At 43.9% G+C, this 18814-nt stretch overlaps 1 protein-coding gene and 1 long non-coding RNA gene across 2 annotated transcripts in view; both read left to right on the forward strand.

The window, feature by feature from the left end:
- The window catches only part of IL17RA (interleukin 17 receptor A), a gene marked incomplete at its 5' end in the record, with an annotated part of 26558 nt that extends 11422 nt beyond the window's left edge, over window positions 1-15136 (forward strand). Inside the window, 6 exons of the mRNA XM_015417165.1 lie at window positions 24-101; window positions 920-1034; window positions 4739-4837; window positions 5786-5827; window positions 7251-8695; window positions 15005-15136. Of these exons, the coding sequence (XP_015272651.1) occupies window positions 24-101; window positions 920-1034; window positions 4739-4837; window positions 5786-5827; window positions 7251-8695; window positions 15005-15136 (1911 nt within the window). The remainder of the gene's footprint in view (window positions 1-23; window positions 102-919; window positions 1035-4738; window positions 4838-5785; window positions 5828-7250; window positions 8696-15004) is intronic.
- Window positions 4810-7293, forward strand: LOC107115456. Its single transcript, XR_001482676.1, has 3 exons — window positions 4810-4837; window positions 5786-5827; window positions 7251-7293. It is a non-coding gene; the product is annotated as an uncharacterized LOC107115456 (long non-coding RNA).
- Window positions 15137-18814: the final 3678 nt, after the last annotated feature.

The following is an 18814-nucleotide window of genomic DNA, read 5'->3' on the forward strand; positions in this document are numbered from 1 at the left end:
ACCTTCTCTCCTGGTTTCTGCAGGAAGGGCTGCAACAGCGGCTGAATGTCACCATTGAAATAGAGAGAAACTTGAAGGCTTGTTGCTCATACAAAGTGCAGGTAGGGTGTCTGATGCATTTCTTCAGCTAAAGGGTGGGAGAGTCCATGCGAACTATCATGCTATATCAGTATCTAAGCAGAAAGGCTGGAGAACCACAAGTGGGTTAGAAGAATCATGGGCTGCCAGCAATATATCAAGTTAAGCATGGCAAAGATCACAATGGTTATCTGATTAAAAATCTGTATTTTTCTATTTTGCTTTGTCTGTCTTGCAGTGTTTTTTTCTAAATTTACAATAATACAAAGGAATTTGTCTTCCTCCTTTTTCTTTGTCTTAATCTCTTGTAGTGACCTGTAAGTCATTCAGCAGAGTGAAAGCTTAATATGAAAGTACTGGAATGTATCGTTTAGTTTCAGGGGCACCATTTGTGAATAGCACCAGTGGAACTCCTATCATTTTCTGCTTCAGACCATGTATGATTATTGCTGAAGCGTGTCCTGTTTCTGGTTATGAGGCATAAAATGATGTCACAACAAAAGTGCAGATGGCAATGTCATCTTGAATGCGTCTTAAGATTTTTGCTATGACCAGTGGAAGCTTTGTCCTCTTCCATGCTAAAGTCTGAAATGGTGCTCTGCGTTTAGTGTTATTTCTGGGCATTGCTTGAATTTGAAAAGAACAAGACGGAATGGCTTCTAACTCGAGGGGTCTTGAACAGAAACATACTGTTGGTGACCTTCCTAGTAAAAGGTGTCATGCTGGAGACCAAAGCCAGCAATGTCTGCTCTGGTTTTTGATTTTAGAACTTGCATCAGGTTAATTGGGGAACAAATCTGATTAACTGCTAAAGTTGTTGTCCCTTTTCTTTTCCATTCAGATCCAGCCATTTTTTGCCTCTTGTGACACGGATTGTCTGAGGCATTCTACTTCCATCCCATGTCCTCCTCCTGATTCCCTGCCTAGAAAAAGTGATGACAGAATGAATAGAACCGGTACGACCTTTGTTTAAGCTCATATAGCCAGAGGATGGTTATTTTACTTCTATTAAAAGGCACAGCAGAGGCAGAACCTCTCTAAGAACTGGAGTGTCCTGGCTAATGTGCACAGTTTTTATGTTCATAAATGTTAAAGTAATGTTAAGTAGCAAAACAATAAATGTGGGAAAGAGACCAGGCACAAAGAAAACACAGAGTATCTGAAGGACTGGCCCGGGCACCTGCCCCTAAAAGATGAAGCTTTAGTCCAGGAGTCATGTAAGCAGCTGCCTCCAAATAATTGAAATGAGGCAGAAATTCCTCTCTGTTCACAAGAGTAGCAGAAATTGTTTTGTTATCATAGAGACTTGGGTTAATTTCACATAATACAAAATGGTGGCTTACTTTAACCACGGTTAATTTGTGAAACTGTCATTACTTTTGCAAGGAGACATTGAGATCCCAGTCTGCTTTAGCCAGTGCCAGCATCCCAGGGAGTGAGCCATGTATCACACAAAAAACGTTGGTGAAATAACTGTGGTTTAATTAAACCAGCTTAAAGTCATGGTTCAGTTCCTTGTTTGATGTCACCTTACTAACCATAGTTAGTCAAGTGGCCCACATTCAAGTGTTCACATTAACCAGTATCTGTTTAATTGGACCATAGTTTTTTGTTCCATCTGAACTAACACAAAAAGTGGTCTGTTTTAACTGTAGTTTGTAAAACCAGGATTCCACTCACAGGCAATCAATCAGTCCTGGTTTGTTTTGACAAATCCTGGTTTCATTTTCTCCGTCCTTCTGTTCAGAAGCCTACCTGCATTGCAACACAAGGCTAAGTCTTCGCTGTGTCAACAAGTCATTTATCATTGGCTAACACCGTGAAGTCAGGGAGAAGCTGAAATCTCACAAGCGGCTTAATGTTAAAGCTTTTCAGACTTTTTCCGGTTTTGACTCCTCACTTGGCAGGCGCGCACCGGTGAGCTCCGCATGGTGCGGCCTGTTCCAAGGGATTGAGGTACACTTTATCCCGAAGATCCTACCACTGCAGCGCCATTATGGCAATCAGAGGTGCACACCGATCAAGCGTTCAGGAGTTCTAGCGAAAATGCAAGGTATCTTGGCAATTCAACGATACTGGAAGAAACGTGAGTGAATTTGCATCAAGCGCATGAACTTTTAAACGGGCTCTGGTACCCCCCTCCACCAGCGACAGGGGAAGGGAACTACATCCCCCCCCCCCAAACGAAACTTTAAACTAAAGCCTTACCGGAAAGGGTGAAAGAGTCTAGAAAAATGTTATTTGATTGAGCAAGTACATCGCCACGTAAAGCGAACAACGATAGCTCCCTTATAGAACTTTTACAAACTTCCCAGGGAAAGTAAACAATCAGTCGACAGGAAAAAATGGTGCTGAGGAAGCTTCCTTCAGGTGCTGGCAAAATGTCATCTCCGGGAGTGAAACCAGATGCCAGTACAGACTTCTCAGCCATGTTGGCTGTAGCATTGCGACCCCTGCTGGAGCAAATGACAAATCTCAACCAACATTTTGAAACTCTCCAAAAGCAGATGGTAAAGAACTCTAATGCTGTCAAAAAAGTTGTTTTTAAAACATTGGCATTTGATCAAAAAGTGGAGCAACTACAAAAAGAAAGAGCTGCTGATAAAGAACAAATCCTTAGGCTTCAAGCAGAAAAATCAGCCTATGTGCTAAGGTTCCAAGATGTTCCAGAACAAAGCGGTGAGAATATTAAAGAAATCTTGACTCAAGCATTATCCCCAATGACAGGTCTGAAATCTGAAGATTTACTAAGCAATTTGGATGTGGTCTATAGATCATACCCCGAATTCATAAAGAAGAAAAACCTGCCTGGGGAAATTATGGTCAGATTCTCGAAAAGGTCTACAAGAGACACGGTGCGTAAAGCTACTAATGGAAACATCTTGAAGATTAAAGACTCGGAGATAAGAGTTCTAAAGGATATACCATTTGAAATCAGAAAGAAGCAAAGGCAAACTTAGCTGAATTTTTGCAAAAGAAATCAATAAATTACAGATGGCTTTTTCCAGAAGGAATAACATTCAAGTACAAGGACTGTAAAGAAAAGATTGACTCTGTTGACAAAGCAAAACGATTTATGAAGAAGATTCATGGACCACCAAAGGAAACAACAACAGAAGAAGAGAAGAGTCAAGATAATTGAGATATAAGATCTTGAAGAGATAAATAGTTTGTTTACTTGCTCAGAGCAAATACTTATATATTAACCTTATACTCACTGTTATAAACAGAAAAGAAGCTTCACTCATGTATGATATATTATTAGAAACTTGAATAAGCGTTTTTTATTAGCAACATATGTAACTCCTGTTAACCTCTCTTTTAGGTATGCTGTTCTATTTCCCATAGATTTGTTAGTGTACACCCATCCCTTGTTTCTGTGTAGTGTGTAGTTATAAAAGCAATAAAAAATTATTTTTTAAAAAAAGCTTTTCAGACAATACAGTTTTGCCCACACTTCCAAGAATCCCCCGTAAAGGTAAAAGTTTCCCTTGCTCGAAAGCTAGTCGAATTTGACTCTAGGGGGCAGTGCTCATCTCCATTTCCAAGCAGAAGAGCAGATGTGCTCTCCCACATCAGTGTCACTGCTCACTCACCTTAGCTCCAAGGCAGGCTGCTGCAGTGCAGTGCTGCCTTGCCAGTGTTTCTGCACCTGTCAAATGAGTATGGATTTAAAAACTCCTAGGCCAACATGTTGAATTTCAAGATTATTGATTTTAAGTAGGCCTTACAAGGCACTCTTCCTAGGCCAGAGATCATGACGTGACAAGCCAGGGTTCGGGCAGGATTCCATGCCTGTATTTACTGTGGAAAACTAGTCAAGGGTACTTGTAGTGGGTTAAACCAGCTTTGCCGTGACCTGGATAGCCCGGGCTAGCCCAGTCTCATCAGATCTCAGAGGATAAGCAGGGTCAGCCCTTGTTAGCATTTGGATGGGAGACCACCAAGGAAGTCCTGGATCCAAGCACAGAGACAGGCAGTAGCAAACTAACTCTGTGTGTCTCTTGCCTTGAAAAACCCCACAGGGTCACCATGAGTCATCTGCGACTTGACGGCGAAAAAACCCCAAACTTTGGGTTGTGGTGTAAGAAAGCTAAACTAACTACAGGTAGCTAGACAGCAGAGTTCAGACAACTTACTATAGTTAGTAATTTAACTAGGGTTTCTAAACTAGGGTTTCATGTATGTCTGAACCTGGCCAGGGTCTTGAAGCGAAGCAGCTTGCTGTGTGTTAAACAGGGAACAATTTCAAGGAATAGCCAGAGTGGAGGAATAAACCATATGAGGGAAAAGATCACAGAGCTAAGGCAGTCTAGTTCAACAGAGCCTGAGAGAGGAGAGATTGTGGGAGAAAGCACTGTTTACATTAAAAACTGAAGACTTCATGTTGATACAGAAACTAGTACCCCTGGATATATATCTAAACTTTCTCCTTTTTTAAACGTGCTAGGCACATGTAGCTTCATTCACACTGAGTTGCTTCAGAAGGTGAAAAGCAGGATAAAAATATGCAAGAGAAATAATAATGATGTATTTTGTTTAATGGGTCTCAGCTTGAGCTTCGAGTGAAGGCGCCCCCTCCCCACTCATTCCAAGCCATTTTTGTCAGAATGTCATTGTTTGATAAATGCAGCCATGAAAAAGTCTTCCTGTGTTACAGATTCTTCGGTATGGGTGTCCTGGTGCAGCACTCTCGTCTGCTTCTTATTAGTCGGGACTATCGTTGCTTGGGTTTTTTGCCATGCTTGGAGAAAGAAAGGTATGGCGTGTGCTGAAAACTGGGTGGGGAGGGTCAACCAACTTGTTGTTTCCATGCATCCCCATAGAATAGCCTATTGTTGGGTACTCAACCTTCTGCGGTACTTTTGTATAAAGTGAGCAATTGGAATTCCCCATTATCTATGATTCATTTTTCAACAAAGTTCAGTCTGTCTTGGTAATCTTTACAATAAACCTGTAAGGTAGGTCAGCATTCTGATGCATTTGCAATGAAAATAGTCCAGTCTTTTTGCAGAATGATATGTTAGGTCTGATTCTTTACTATATGCCTGATAAAGGGCCAGTATTAAAAACCTAGTGTATAATCATTATATACAAAAATACATATATTCATTAGAAAAACAGTTAAAAATATGTAAGGGCCCAATGAAAGCCTTGTTACAAAGTCCAAGTGACCCGAACACAAGGGCCAATACAAGTGACCTTGTCCCTTTATCAGGATTCTTTCTTACCCGTGTGGTTCTTGATTCCAGATATTGGGTCAAGTTTGTTTCCCCCTTCCTGTGTCTTTACTATATGCTTCAGGCCTCTAGTTCATATTTTTAAAAAAGTTAGCCACCTCTGTGCCTAACTAACTCCATATTAATTGTCCCTTTATTCCCTAAACTTAATTTCAAGGGACTTGAGTGGTAGCTTACACTGCATTCAGAAACATGCGTTACAAAAGCCCTGTGCATGTTTTCAAGGTCAGGGAAGCTTGGAGGAGAGCAAGGACAAAAGACTTTGGCACTGAGAACAAGCTGAGTGATAAATCGCTCATCATTTCTTCGTTCCACTCCCCCAAGCTCATCTCTCAGACAAGTCAGCTGAAGGGTAGCTGGCTGCTGCTGGGTCTTAGAACTGCTAACAGCTCAACAACAAAATTGTCAATCCTGGATCGAGATTATACATTCTCCTTATGTTCGGTTTTTCTTTTTCCCCTGCTCAGGACCACTTTCTGGAACAAGCAATAATGATGGTGCGCACCATGGTAAGGGAATCTTGCCTCTAATTTAGTTTTACAATCTAGGTGCCTGGGTTAAATTATCAGAATGGAGGCAATGTTTAAAGTTTTTAAAACCAGAGAGCTATCAAGACCTGTGAGCCTTTGTATCCTTTATTACTTTGCAGCAAAACTGTGGATTATTATGAGCACCTGTGACCTTTACTTCATGAAACAAAATTGTGGAAAATGCTGGGCTTCCACTGATACAGTCAAGATGGCTGACTGTTTTGTTCTTTAAGGAAACTTTTTTTTACTAATCAGTTATCAGTTAAACTTTCCGTGCAGTCCTAAGTAATGTTATACCCACTGACTTCAAAGTAACTCTGTTTAGGAGTATACCATTACATGATCAATAGTGTAGAATTTACTCCAGTTTTGGTCTATAGAGAGCAGTAGGCTTAGCCTGGGATTAACTGCATTGGGTTGCACTTCTGGGCCCTTAATTGTTAGTACAAAGAGGTAGCAAAATTTCCTGGATTGCAGTGGAGATTGCAGTCCTAAAGGTTTAGGAATATCTCTAGCACTGTAGGGATTAAAATGCTGCTTTATTCTATGTTGGATATACTCCTGTTAGATGACACGCAGTACTTAATTTTGTGCCAAGCACAAACATAATAAGCTTGGAAAGGTAGTTTGTCTTGTAGATCTGAGGTATTCGGAATATTTTTGCGAGGTCTGTGCAGATGAATTTGAAAAGGAAACCCAGGGCTGGAGACTATGGCTTGGACTGTGGCTTCGCTCCACACGTGCTTTTCTCCAGGAGCTGCAGGGCTCCTTGAAAAACACTGGTCTATTGGAAGTGCCTATTATCAGAGGAGGCATGCTATGTGGCAGAGGAGCACCTCTCTAGCATGCTGAACTTAAACAGGTGTGTGAATGAGCTGAGATGTGGAGGGTCATCCTCTTACTACTAAATGCAGTTGGTTAAAACTGTGTCAGCTTGTTAGCCATACCTTACATCAGGGGTGTCAAACATGCGGCCTAGGGGCCGGATCAGGCCCTTGGAGGACTGCAATCCGGCCCGCAAAGCCCTGGCTGTTTCCTGCTTCCTTTTCCAGTTCTGCTGCTGCAGTTACTCAGAGCAAGAGGTGTCAGTTATCAGAGACTGTTAAATAGACAAAATATTGCAAGAGTGCTAGTATTTTAAGCATGTTTTATTTAAAGTTTAAAAAATCTTTAATTGTGTTTGTGTCCTTTATAAAGTTTATATCTCTGCTACCTGGCATTACATTTTATGACACACATGGCCTGGCCCAACAAGGTCTCACTTATGTCAGCTCCGGCCCTCATAACAAATGAGTTTGACACCCCTGCCTTACATCATGCATTTGTCCCTTCCTTCTCTTGCTATCCATATATGGAGTGGAGTGACCCTAATGGGGTTTTGTAATATCTCAATATTTTCCAGGTCTACTGCATGTGTCACAGCCTGCCCCGCTCCTGAAGCCCAGCAAGGTTTGGATTGTGTATTCTGCTGATCACAAGCTCTATGTCGATATCGTGATAAAGCTGGCTCAGTTCATGATCACGGAGTGTGGAACTGAAGTGGTCTTAGACCTGCTGGAGGAGCATGAGATTTCCAAGGTGGGAGCCATGCGCTGGCTCACCCGGCAGAAGCAAGAAATGGAAGCGCGCTCCTCCAAGATCATCATCCTGTGTTCTCGGGGTACGCGAGCCAAGTGGCAGGCCATGCTTGGGCATAAGGAAGGGTCCGTCTCTCTCAGACAAGATAACCTGCTGCCAATGGGGGACATGTTCACTCCTGCTCTGAATCTGATCCTGCCCGACTTCAAGCAGCCGGCTTGCTTTGGCACATACCTGGTCTGCTATTTTGAGGGCATAAGCAATGAAAGGGATATTCCAGACCCATTCAACGTCACCTCCAAGTACCAGCTGATGGACAAGTTTGAAGAAGTTTACTTCCTGATTCAGGATATGGAGAAGTTCGAGCCAGGGCGTGTCCATCAGATTCCAGAGATCTCTGCCGAAAAGTACGCCGAAAGCCAGAGCGGCAGGAAACTGAAAGAAGCAGTGCAGAAGTTCAAGGAATGGCAGGCCGAGCATCCCGATTGGTTCGAAAAAGAAAATGCTGGCTGTGCAGGAGAGGATGACCTGCAGTCTCTGAACGGGGAGCTCTGGGAGGACTTAACACTGGACGAGGGGGGGATTTTGAAACAGCAGCTACTTCCACGGGAGCCTGACCCCGACAGCTGTTGCCTGGTCAGCCTCTGCATCAATGAGGATGAGGTTGGAACCTGTCAGCTGCTACCCCAGCTTCTTCCACAAGAGCATCCAGCATTCCAAACCTTGATCATTCCTGCAGATGACGAGACTTCTCCAGTCCAGGTAGTAGAGCCAGTTGATCTTGCAAAAGAAAGAGAGATAATCAGCCATCAGCTGTTGACCAATGAAGATTGGCTGGAAGGAGGAGACCCAGTACTGGAGACGAGCATGCCAAGGAGGAACAGCGTTGTTCTTCAAGAAGAACTGTCCTCAGATGCCCAGGCACTACCAGATGATGTGAGGCAACAGTTGGAAGGACTAATGTTTTCTCTCTACCACCAAAGCATTGTGTTTTCAGAACCACCTATCTGCCAGGAAATTATTAATGAACAACAGCCGCCCCTAATTTTTGAGGATATGTGCAAAGATCAGAGGCAGTCCATGCAATCGGACCAGGGTTACATTTCTAGATGTTCTCCTTTGCCTTCAGATGGCCCTGTTGAAGAAGAAGTGGAGGAGGAAAAAGATCAAGAAAGCCACAGAGATGCTGAGCATCTCTCTCCAGACGTCTTGGACAGTCTAAAGAGTCTTCAGCAGAAGCTGTTTTTCCAGGACATTCAGCAGAACTCCATTTGGGACTTGCAAGGGGGGGGGAAATGTCTAGAGGCTGCTGACCAGGATTTGTGTTTGTGACTATAGGTTATAAATGCAAACATTCCCAGCTCCCTCAGACAGCTGTGGGTGGGTGTCTTTATAGGACACATTTTTTGTGACGTCTAATGGACACCTCTGATGAATGCCAGCCATCTGGCAGTGCAGCTGACCTGATCCACACATCTTGCTAACAGTATCTTCTAGAATATCCTGTGCTCCCTCAATCTATCTCTGAATGGAGGACAATCTTAAATATTAACAGATACATTATGCAGATAAATTGGCACAGCACACTGCCACTTGGGAGCACAAGAACATTCAGTGGGGCAGAGGAATAGCCCAGAAGGTTGGCCCTGTTCATTGATCCTCCATGGAACTGACTGGTCACTGTCTAAAACAGGATGCTGAACTAGATGGGCCACAGGTCTGTTACTGCACTGAGATCTTCTAACGTTCCTTCTGAGGTTAGGATGCAAGAACTGTGGATACTGCTGGCATAATCCATTTAGTAACAGATTGATTATTGTAAGAAAAAACATCAAGGCAGATGTTGGGTCTTGTTCCTCAGGAAGCACCGTACTCCGGGCTGTTTCAGCTTAAGATCAATAAGGTAAAATACTCCTGTATCGATCTGAAGTCCTGCACTTGAGTAATTGTTCAGTTTCATTATAAGTACTGCAGTACTTAATTTCCTTTTCTGTCTCCAGCCCAAGTTATGGATTTTCCAGCAAATGAATTGGCAGGGTTCATAATCAAGTTGTAGTTGAAGGACACTTCAAATTGCTTAAGCATTCTTCTACAAGCACCTAGGTTTTGGTAATGGGGATGCCCATTGTGCAGGGACACTGACTTAGCCAAGGCATGGGCAGATGGGAGGGATGGATCAGGTTCAAGGTTTTGATGCTAACCTTTAAAGCCCTGAACAGTCTGGGACCAGCATAACTTCAGGACTGCCTCTCCTGGTATACCACCAGAGTCTTTTTTTTTTAATGCACCATCTTTTAGTGGCTACAAATCCAATATATAAACAGTTAAGCAGTACAAGGAGAAGAGGAGGGATTAACTTTCTAGCCCCTTATCTAGTCTTTCAAACATTGCTGAATCCAAAATGCTGTTTGAAAGCTGGATGTAGACTGGGAACTGAGGACAGATCTGAAACAGCTTAATGTATGCAGATGCTGCCTAGGAGAAATGAGAGGGAGATGACAGACAGCATGTACCAGAACTGGGTCTTGCCCTCTGATATAGCAAGCGGTTGCCAAGCAATGGATTGCACTCTTTGTTGGCGAAGTCATACTGTGGACTACAGGTGACCAAATTGGGTTCTTCACATACCTTTGAGATGGACTTCCAAAGTCGATTAATCCTGCAGTACTGCTTTTAAGAAGCTGAAAGGTTATTCAGCCTTCACACGCTTTGTTAACTAATTCAACCCAAGCTTACTGAGCAGCAGCTCCCACAGTGTGGTTGGGGAGAAGAGGGAGGTAATCCCAAAACATTTATTGGCTTGGAAATTGCACTGTGTTTGAATGGAATGATAGCACACCCCGGTGCCTGTCCCATCAGTTCATCCAGCAAACCTGGAGGGTTTGTCTGCCTTTCCCATTGGCAGCTGTTAATAGCTTTTTGATTATACAGCAATGTATTTTGTAAGCATTTCTCTAGCTCTTTTTGTTAAATATTTGTAAGTAAAGAGAACAGTTCTGGTATGCCATATGCCAATTAGGCTACACTTGTTCTGTTTTTCTACTTCTATGTGTTTCTTTTTCCTTGCAAGGAAAGTAATGTACAGTTGTATTGACTCACTGGGAGGTGAATGGTTGCCAAAGCGTTATCCTTGAATACAGCATTTTACCCAGTATACATACTTTGGAGGGAATGGTAGTTTCCCCCTAAAGCTGGTATTCCACAGGCACTCTTTGTAAACAGACTGTTGCAGGCTTGCCTTGGAGAAGAGAGAGAAGAGGGGATTGAATTTATACCCTGCCTTTCACTACCCAAAGGAGTCTCAGAGCAGTTTAGAATCTCCTTTCCCTTCCCCTCCCCACAACAGACGGCCTGTGAGGTAGGTGGGGCTGAGAGAGCTCTTTCAAGAACTGCCCTTGAGAGAACAGCTCTGGAAGAACTTGTAACTGACCCTTCCAAGTGAATTGAATTGAGGGAGGAGTGCTTGCCCTGCCACATGACCCTTTGGGCAGGAAAGGGACCTCTGCAAACAGAGGCGAGGGGGAGCACTCCTAGAGCCTAGAAACTTCTTTAAAAGCTTGGAAGCTCTTCTCCACAGCAGGCCTCTGCAATCTTGCAGTCCCCACGTGGGACTGCACAGGCGGCCACTCGATGAGCAGTGGATACTGGTAAATGCAACCCCGTTTTCTTAAAGCTATATAATCATAGCATGTTTTCCTTCTAAGCGTTCAAAGCATTTGCTTGAGAACACAACAGGAATCATGTGAGGTAGACCAATTTTGTTTGGCAGAGGGAGGCACTAAAAGAAGATGCCTGTCTTGATACCAGTGTTGCTTCATCGGTGATAATTTTTCATGACTAGTGGTTGCCACTTCAGATTCCATTAGATATTGCACAGACATCTGTGATCAGCTCTCACAGCGTAATGTGAAAAAGCACTGCCAGGAGGTGACTAATTTGGGTTAGGGCATCTGGATTAAATTTATCCCTGTGCCATTTTGCTGGTAGAAATCCCCCTTCCTGAACTATTAATCCCAGCAAGCTGGGGGGACAGGCCAAGTATAGGTGTCTACACCACATACACCACACAGAGCTAATAGTTCAGAGGGTCAGTTTCTAGTCAGGAAAACAGATCAGAAGGGAATAGCTGATAATCTCTTCCCCCATGCTATGGAACACCTTGCAAGCTAGTTCCCCATAGCTGTTTTTCATGACTTTAAAATGTTAGAAAATCTTATCACTCATATCCCATATAAGAAGTAGATGAGCCCTGTGTGTGTTCCACAGCTTTAAAATGTAATTGTGGTATCCGGTTGCAGATGCAAAGTTTAGCATCCTAAAGGAAATGCCATCCTTTGGCTATTTCCCACAAACTTGCCCGGGGAGGGGCAGGGTCAAGGTCTAAAGCTTCTAGTGGTCTGAGGTATTAAGAATAACGGCCTGCATATTTCTCTGTCCTCCTTCTGTATGTTCAACTGCCTGTAGACCTTCCTGGTCATATAACTGTATTCCAAGTGAATTTTCTCCCCTCCTATTCCTTTCCTCAGCAGAAACATTCAAAGTTGAGTTTTGTAAAAATTAATAAATTTATAAAATTTGCTTATCTGGCTTATTTTCTGATGGCAGAAACTTGTTTGTTTACCTTTGACCCCATTTTGTTTTTAGTGGGCAAAGGCTGGAGTGCAAGCTTGACTTTTTCATTTGTGTAGTAACATTTGAAGTAGATTTTTGCACCCTTTCATTTTTTTCCCCCGTGGAGTAATTCAGGCACACTCTTGCCAAGAATTGGATTCCAATGCAAGAAGAACAAGAAGAGATTGGATTTATACCCCGCCCTTCACTACCCAAAGGAGTCTGAGTGGCTTACAAACTCCTTTCCCTTCCCCTTCCCACAACAGACACCCTGTGAGGTAGGTGGGGCTGAGAGAGCTCTGACAGAAACTATTCTTTTTCAAGAACAGCTGTGCCAGAACTATGGCTTGCCCAAGGTCATCCAGTAGGTGCAAGCGGAGGAGTGGGGAATCAAACCCGGTTCTCCCAGATTAGAGTTCGCACACTTAACCACTACACCAAACTGTCAATACCCAGCCTGGAGAATCCTTAAACTTGTGCATTTCTCCCTTCCCTGGCACCTGGCCAGCTCCCAAGTTATTGCCCCTGTTCCTGCTAGTCATAAATTTGCCATCACATCCAGTCTGGCAAAGGAATAGTTTGTGTGCTTCTTGGAAACCAGGATTCCGAACAATGGTTTACTCTTCATTTAAAATTGTGGTCAGCATTATATGTTCAGCATTAGAAAAGGGCAAGACTTTTCACAAAATGTGCAGCTTCAGACTAAAGGGGGGGAGAGATTGGTTGGTCGAATATTTACCCATAATAAAATTTTGTGAAAAGTCTTTAATAAAATTTTCCGGTATGTAGGTGAGGGATGAGAGGGCTTGTCTGTCTTTTCCTCCTGACATGAGGGCAATTATTATTTTTCCTTCAGTTGGGAGCATGGAGACTGTAATATACCCAGTTCAGACCACGTGGCCAGCTTGGGCTCCACGCGGTCAAGCGCAAACATCGAGCTTCGCTCAGAGACAATGGACTGTGCGGATCCTAGCCTGCACCAATCAGTGGGCTAGGTTCCCGGCTGAGAGCCTATGGAACTCTCGGCCACTGTAAATAACCTGCTGGGAAGTGGGGGGGTGTTATGGGTGGCGGTTCAACGGGACATATAAGCCGGCCTGCGAGCCGGATACAGTTGTCTTGTTCTTGATCTAATAAAGTACGCTAAGCTGAAATCACTCATCCGTCTGCGTACTTTTCAGAGACTTGCACCCTTAAGTGGTGTACAGAACACAAAAAACTTTTCCTTCTAGTTCTGCTGAATGTACGCATGAAGCTGCCTTATACTGAATGAGGCCACTTCTCATCAGTATTGTCTGGTCTGGCAGCAGCTCTCCAGGGTCTCAGGCACATTTCTTTCACTTCACGTACTGCCTGGTCCTTTTAACTGGAGATGCCAGGGATTGGACCTGGGGTCTTCTGCAAGCTAAGCAGATGCTCTCTCACCGAGCCACCTCCCCATGTAGGAACTGGTCCTAAGGCTGCAATGACGCTTTGCTGCAGGATTATTTTTCTAGATTCTTTCCCCCAACCCAGATTGGAGACATGAGAGCTGTGGCTTAGGAGAAGGCTGACAGGCGGGAGACGGACTAGTTCCGTGCCCTCGGACTGCTCCCCCTCCCACGAGTGCTTGTAAAGGTTGCCAGCAGGCATGAAAGTAGGTTGGTTATGTTGACTTTTTTCAGCAAAAAAAACAGCAGGAAAAAAAGGTATGTGGGAGAAAGGCTCCTTTGAGGTTTTCTTGCAGCATTTTAAGTTGTAGAAATCATATTGTTCATCTGATTTCCTTTCCCAACAGGTAATAAAATCATATGTCAAGGGAAAAAAGCTGTTACTCATTTTTATTTTATGACCAAAATCTTGTTTTTTTAAAAAATATAAGCTCTGTTGACTCAGGGGGATGCAAAGTTTCCTTACCCTATTCTTTCCTAGCTGCTCTTGCTCCTGAGACCTGTTCTCTTTATAGCTGCTTCCTCTATAAATTAATGACTTGACCTAAGAAGGGAAAGCTCTTGTGAATAGCAAAACAATGGGGAAGAACGTGCATACCTCAGGTCGGTAATTGCTCCATTAATGCTGGTGTGGCTGCATAACAAGGGGGAAATCTGTGGGGTCTGAGGGGACAGTTGACCCAAGGGTTACTGAAGATGGTTCTTCTAATCAAAAAGTTCATAGAGCAAGCATACGAATTGTGTGAATACGTCCCTCCTCTTTAAAAAAATCTGATTGCAATAATGGTGCTGTGATTTACAAAGCTCAAAGGTTACTCTTACAACTGGCATTATGTTCAAAACCAAATGTATAAAATTTTTTATGAAAAATGTATTTAATACTTTCTACAATGCTGATAAATCATTGTTCATGAAATCTTACATTATTGATGCTGCAGGTTAATAATACCAGCGGTCTTTGAATCCAGTGGCCGGTTCCTGCTTTGTATTTGTAGATCCGCCTTAGAGCTGTCCTTCACCCAGCTGTCTGCAATAAGCAGGGGAGATTATTTTCATCCCCACTCCTGCCCACCCCACCTAATGAGTGTGCTTACTGCTGTTCTAAGAAGATTTTCTGTACGTAGCGCCAGCACTGGAGCAGGGGGAAGAATCCCTTGCATAACACTCAATTTGTGCTGGCTTCCCTCTTATCCAGCTAGGGATTCGTTTGAATGTGACTGGCTCTTAAATAGGTCTGAAAATATAGTTATGTACCTATGCCAGTGTACAGGCAAATCTAACTTACTTTGATTGCATGGGTGGGCTGTGTTTATATCTTTCTCATTTCTAAGGACATTCTGCAAATCCTGTTTCTAACCTGTAGAAAAGAGCAAGAGTCCAGAAGCACCTTAAAGACTAACACAATTTGTCGCAGGGTAGGTGCTTTTGTGAGTCACTGCTCACTTCTTCAGATAGTGACTCACCAAAACTCATGCCCTGCAACAAATTGTGTTAGTCTTTAAGGTGCTACTGGACTCTGTCTTTTTTACTGCTACACAAACAAGGCTACCCATCTCAATCTGTTTCTAACCTGTTCGGCTGTTGGCCTGTTTTCATGGTTGACAAACTCTCCTTTCTACCCAGTTCTAGCAGCAACCTTCTGTCTTTTAGAGATTCCACCATACACTAAATGTTGCCTTTCTAAAATATAAATAACTCTTGTAATGGCTTATGGACTTTTTTGTTTCTGAGGAGCAGTCTGTTTTGATGAGGATTCCCTCTTTGGGTGGAAACAATAAAATATTCTTTCTCTCTGGTAAGAAACTTAACATCCCCCCAAAAAAGCATCTCAGAGCACAGAAAGGAGAGGGGGGAGTCCACAGTACTTAGTTTTACAATCACAGTCACTCACAGCACCAAGATTGTCCAGACAAATAGAAAGAAGTTACAGATAGGAAGGCCCTGGCCCCAAATATCACATAATCATCCTTCAAAAAGCTCTGCTGTGAAAGCAGACAGTGCTGCAGAGAAAAGTTAAACCCTGGTCTTCACTCCAGCCACAGTTATGGGCTGGCTTGCGGTCCACAAGCAGGTAGCTTGGAGAGACTCCATCCAGCCTCCGCTTTCCCAGGAATTGAGTTTCATGCTCAATTTAAAAAATCGCACTTCCCAGGGGCAGGTACAGAGAGGAAAGGCAGAATATAAACATAGGAGCAGATAGCTGTGCCTGAGGACTGGCTTCTCGCTCTGCGTTTTAGACCACCCGTTCCCAGTAAAGCAGTTTAAATGAAAGGAGGAATATGTTTTGTACAAGGCAGAGAGTTCCCCTGGAGCACCCCATTCCAGAACAGGCTTCAGCTATACGAATTGGCTTGCATTCTGTTCCCTTTTCCTGCTTGGGTATCTTGGAAAAAGAGTAACGCCATGGGAGCATGCCAGACCCAATCGCTGGATCTTCAGACCTGTCTTTTTTTAAATCAAAATTTAAAAACAAAACTGGGTAAAGGTTGATATTGCAGTCATGACTTATCAGTTCAGCTCTATGTATAGCTAATTGGCCTTTACTGGTAGAGCTTTAAGCTGGGGTGGGGTGGGGGAGCTGAAGTTGGCCTTGAAAAGCATGCTTCCCCCCCCCCACAGTCACCCCATTTGTGTAGCTTCATGCACCCACAAGAAGATTACCATATGGAAACAGCAACTGGCACAAGATACCCAAGTTGTACCCAAGATACCCAAGCTAGACCTTTTCCTCTCTCTGCCAGTTTTCATTCCATATCAACACGCACCTCATATCACACACCACCAATAAATAAATATCTAAGAACATGAGAATGGGCGAGTAGTCCTTCGTTTGGCCTTGTTCGTTCCAAGGGGAAGGCCGTTGACCTCACAAATCAAAGCAAGTGAAGGCTGTCCTCAAAACAGAGCACCAATTTCTCAAATCATGCAAGTCTACCTTGGAGAAAACCAGAGCCCCAGCGAGTGGAGATTGTTGATAGACCCTGTTGTCACCAGTGAGTTATATGTCTGTCAAGAAGGGCTTTTTAAGGCTCTTCTGGGAATAAAAATCAGGCATTGATGTCCCGTTTGCACACAGTCTGCACATAATGCAACGAGGTTTAAGCACAGAGGTAGAAATTTTCAGCAAGGAAAAAAATGGGTCCTTTCTTCTTAAATTGCAGGTGCCACCACTTTAATCCCAGAAATTTTGTCATGAGGGTGTTCTCAACCAGGGACCCTATGGTAACTGTTGTGGATTTTTTTTTAAAGGAAAAGGAGGACTAAAAGTGAATCCTTGCTGGTGGGGGTGAGAGTCACACATTCCGCGGCCTAACATGTGGAAACTGCTGCCAGCACAGTCTCAGCCTAAATCACAGCCACTAGAAACTGCTGAGTATGGTGTGGGCCGAAAACTCTCCATTGGTGTCCAGCAGAGATGTGCTAAGTACAAACTGAAACCCAGAGGGGACCCAAGTGACCATGCTTAAAACAAAAAAAAGGGTTTGGCTGAAACACTTGTGATCCAATAAAACAGACCTAGGCTTTTAAAAGCATTGGAATAACAGGTTGCCCACATGCCATCTCCTATAAAAAGGCAATTGCTGACACATTTCTTCTTGCAAAGGGTGTTGATCCTTTGTGTGGTATTTTTTCTCCAAGCAACTACCTGAAGGAGCTTAGGAAAGGGGAGAACGGTTGAGCAAAACAGTGCCATTGGTTGTAACAGCTGGCACAGATGTGGCACCCTGAGCCGCAGTGCTAAGCAGAGGCACAGATTATATATATATATATATATATTAATGGCCAAGGCCTTGTTCTTACTGAGATGGTAAACCTGGGCTATACAGACTGAAGGTTTGTGCAGGATGTAACATGATACAATCCTACAAAGGAACAAAAATCCTCATATGCAGAATGTCTGCAAGAAGGGAGGCTAAAAGTATTCCTTGCTGTTTTGTATGCAGAAACAGAACCCATCAGTCTTAAGTCTGCAGGGGGGGGAAGAGTTATTTAGAAGAAAAGTTGGTTTTTATATCCTGCTCTTCACTACCAGGAGTTTCAGAATGGCTTACAATTGCCAATCGCCTTCCCTTCCTCTCCCCACAACAGACACCCTGTGAGGTAGGTGGGGCTGAGAGAGTTCAGAGAGAACTGACTGACCCAAGACTTGAAGATTTACTACTTCAGCAAGAACTAGGCCCAACTTAGCACCAGCGTGGGAGTACCTCAGTGAGTTGGGCACTGGCCTTATGGCTGAGTTCTTTTCCATTAGGCTAGAAGCAGCCCAAGGGAGGATAATGGAGAACAGCTAGTAGACCAGGCAAGTTAGAGTTCCAGTGGGATTCTGCCGATGTTCCAGAAGACAGCTGTCCCTTCTCTCCCAACCCTATAGGCAGTGGTGGTGGTAGCAGGAGGCACCTCAGTAAGGCCAGAGAGGGATACCTGACCAAGGCTGAAAAGGTGGAGGAAGTTGTTTGTACTTCCTCTCTGCTCTGGATAAAGCCAACTCATGAAGATGCTGGGTGAAGTGCAGTTAGGCACTTCATCCTCCTACAACCCCACAAAAACAACAGGAAAAAAGGCAAAGTGTCTGCGGCAGTAGCAAGTTATGAGAACTTGGGATTTAGGAAGCAGGACATGAAAGTAGGAGGCCTGGCCTGCGGGACTAGAGATCAACCGGTTGGGAAGAGAGGGGGTTCAGGGAAAGCATCTGTGAAACTAGGTGTGGCCCTGGTTCACCTTTTTGACTCAAAGAGTAGTAGCAGAATACAAACAGAAAATAAATACAGCTTTATACAATGAATGAATGGGGTCTAGGAGCAGGTGCAAAGGGCTTAAGGCAAAGGGCAGCAGAGAAAATACAAAGACTACGATGCAAAATGTAGACTACTGCTGTTGCCCTTGAGATGTGGTTGGTACCACAGAACTTGAACAGTGTGGGCACCTCCCTGCGCTGTCAGCTGCTTGTGGGGAGTTAGTGCCTGCCCCTTTGGGGGCCACTTCTAACTTTGCCAAGGAAACCCCCATTCTTGCCAGGGTGGAGTCAGCTTCCAGCAGCTGTCTGCACTGAGAGATGCTCCGCACACCATTGGATTCCTGATGGATGTTATTTGGCTAAGGTACCAACTGTTCAGCGGAGGAGGTCTGTCACAGATTTGTGAACAATGCCATTGGCAAGAGGAGAGCTCATGCAGGGAGCAAAAGCAGGATTTGGCTGCTCTATAAAGAAGACACAGAGGTCGGAGAATAGTTTGGATCTCTGGGTTTGGGCTGAATGGTGACTGCTCCAAGGCAGAAGGCTGGTCTGCATGAGAGTTGCCTACTGCAATTGATCCACCAGGAAATGCAAGTTCAGGAGTGGGGGGGG

Source organism: Gekko japonicus, unplaced genomic scaffold (assembly GCF_001447785.1).
Source record: "Gekko japonicus isolate JY-2015 unplaced genomic scaffold, Gekko_japonicus_V1.1 scaffold1297, whole genome shotgun sequence".
Taxonomy (NCBI): domain Eukaryota; kingdom Metazoa; phylum Chordata; class Lepidosauria; order Squamata; family Gekkonidae; genus Gekko; species Gekko japonicus.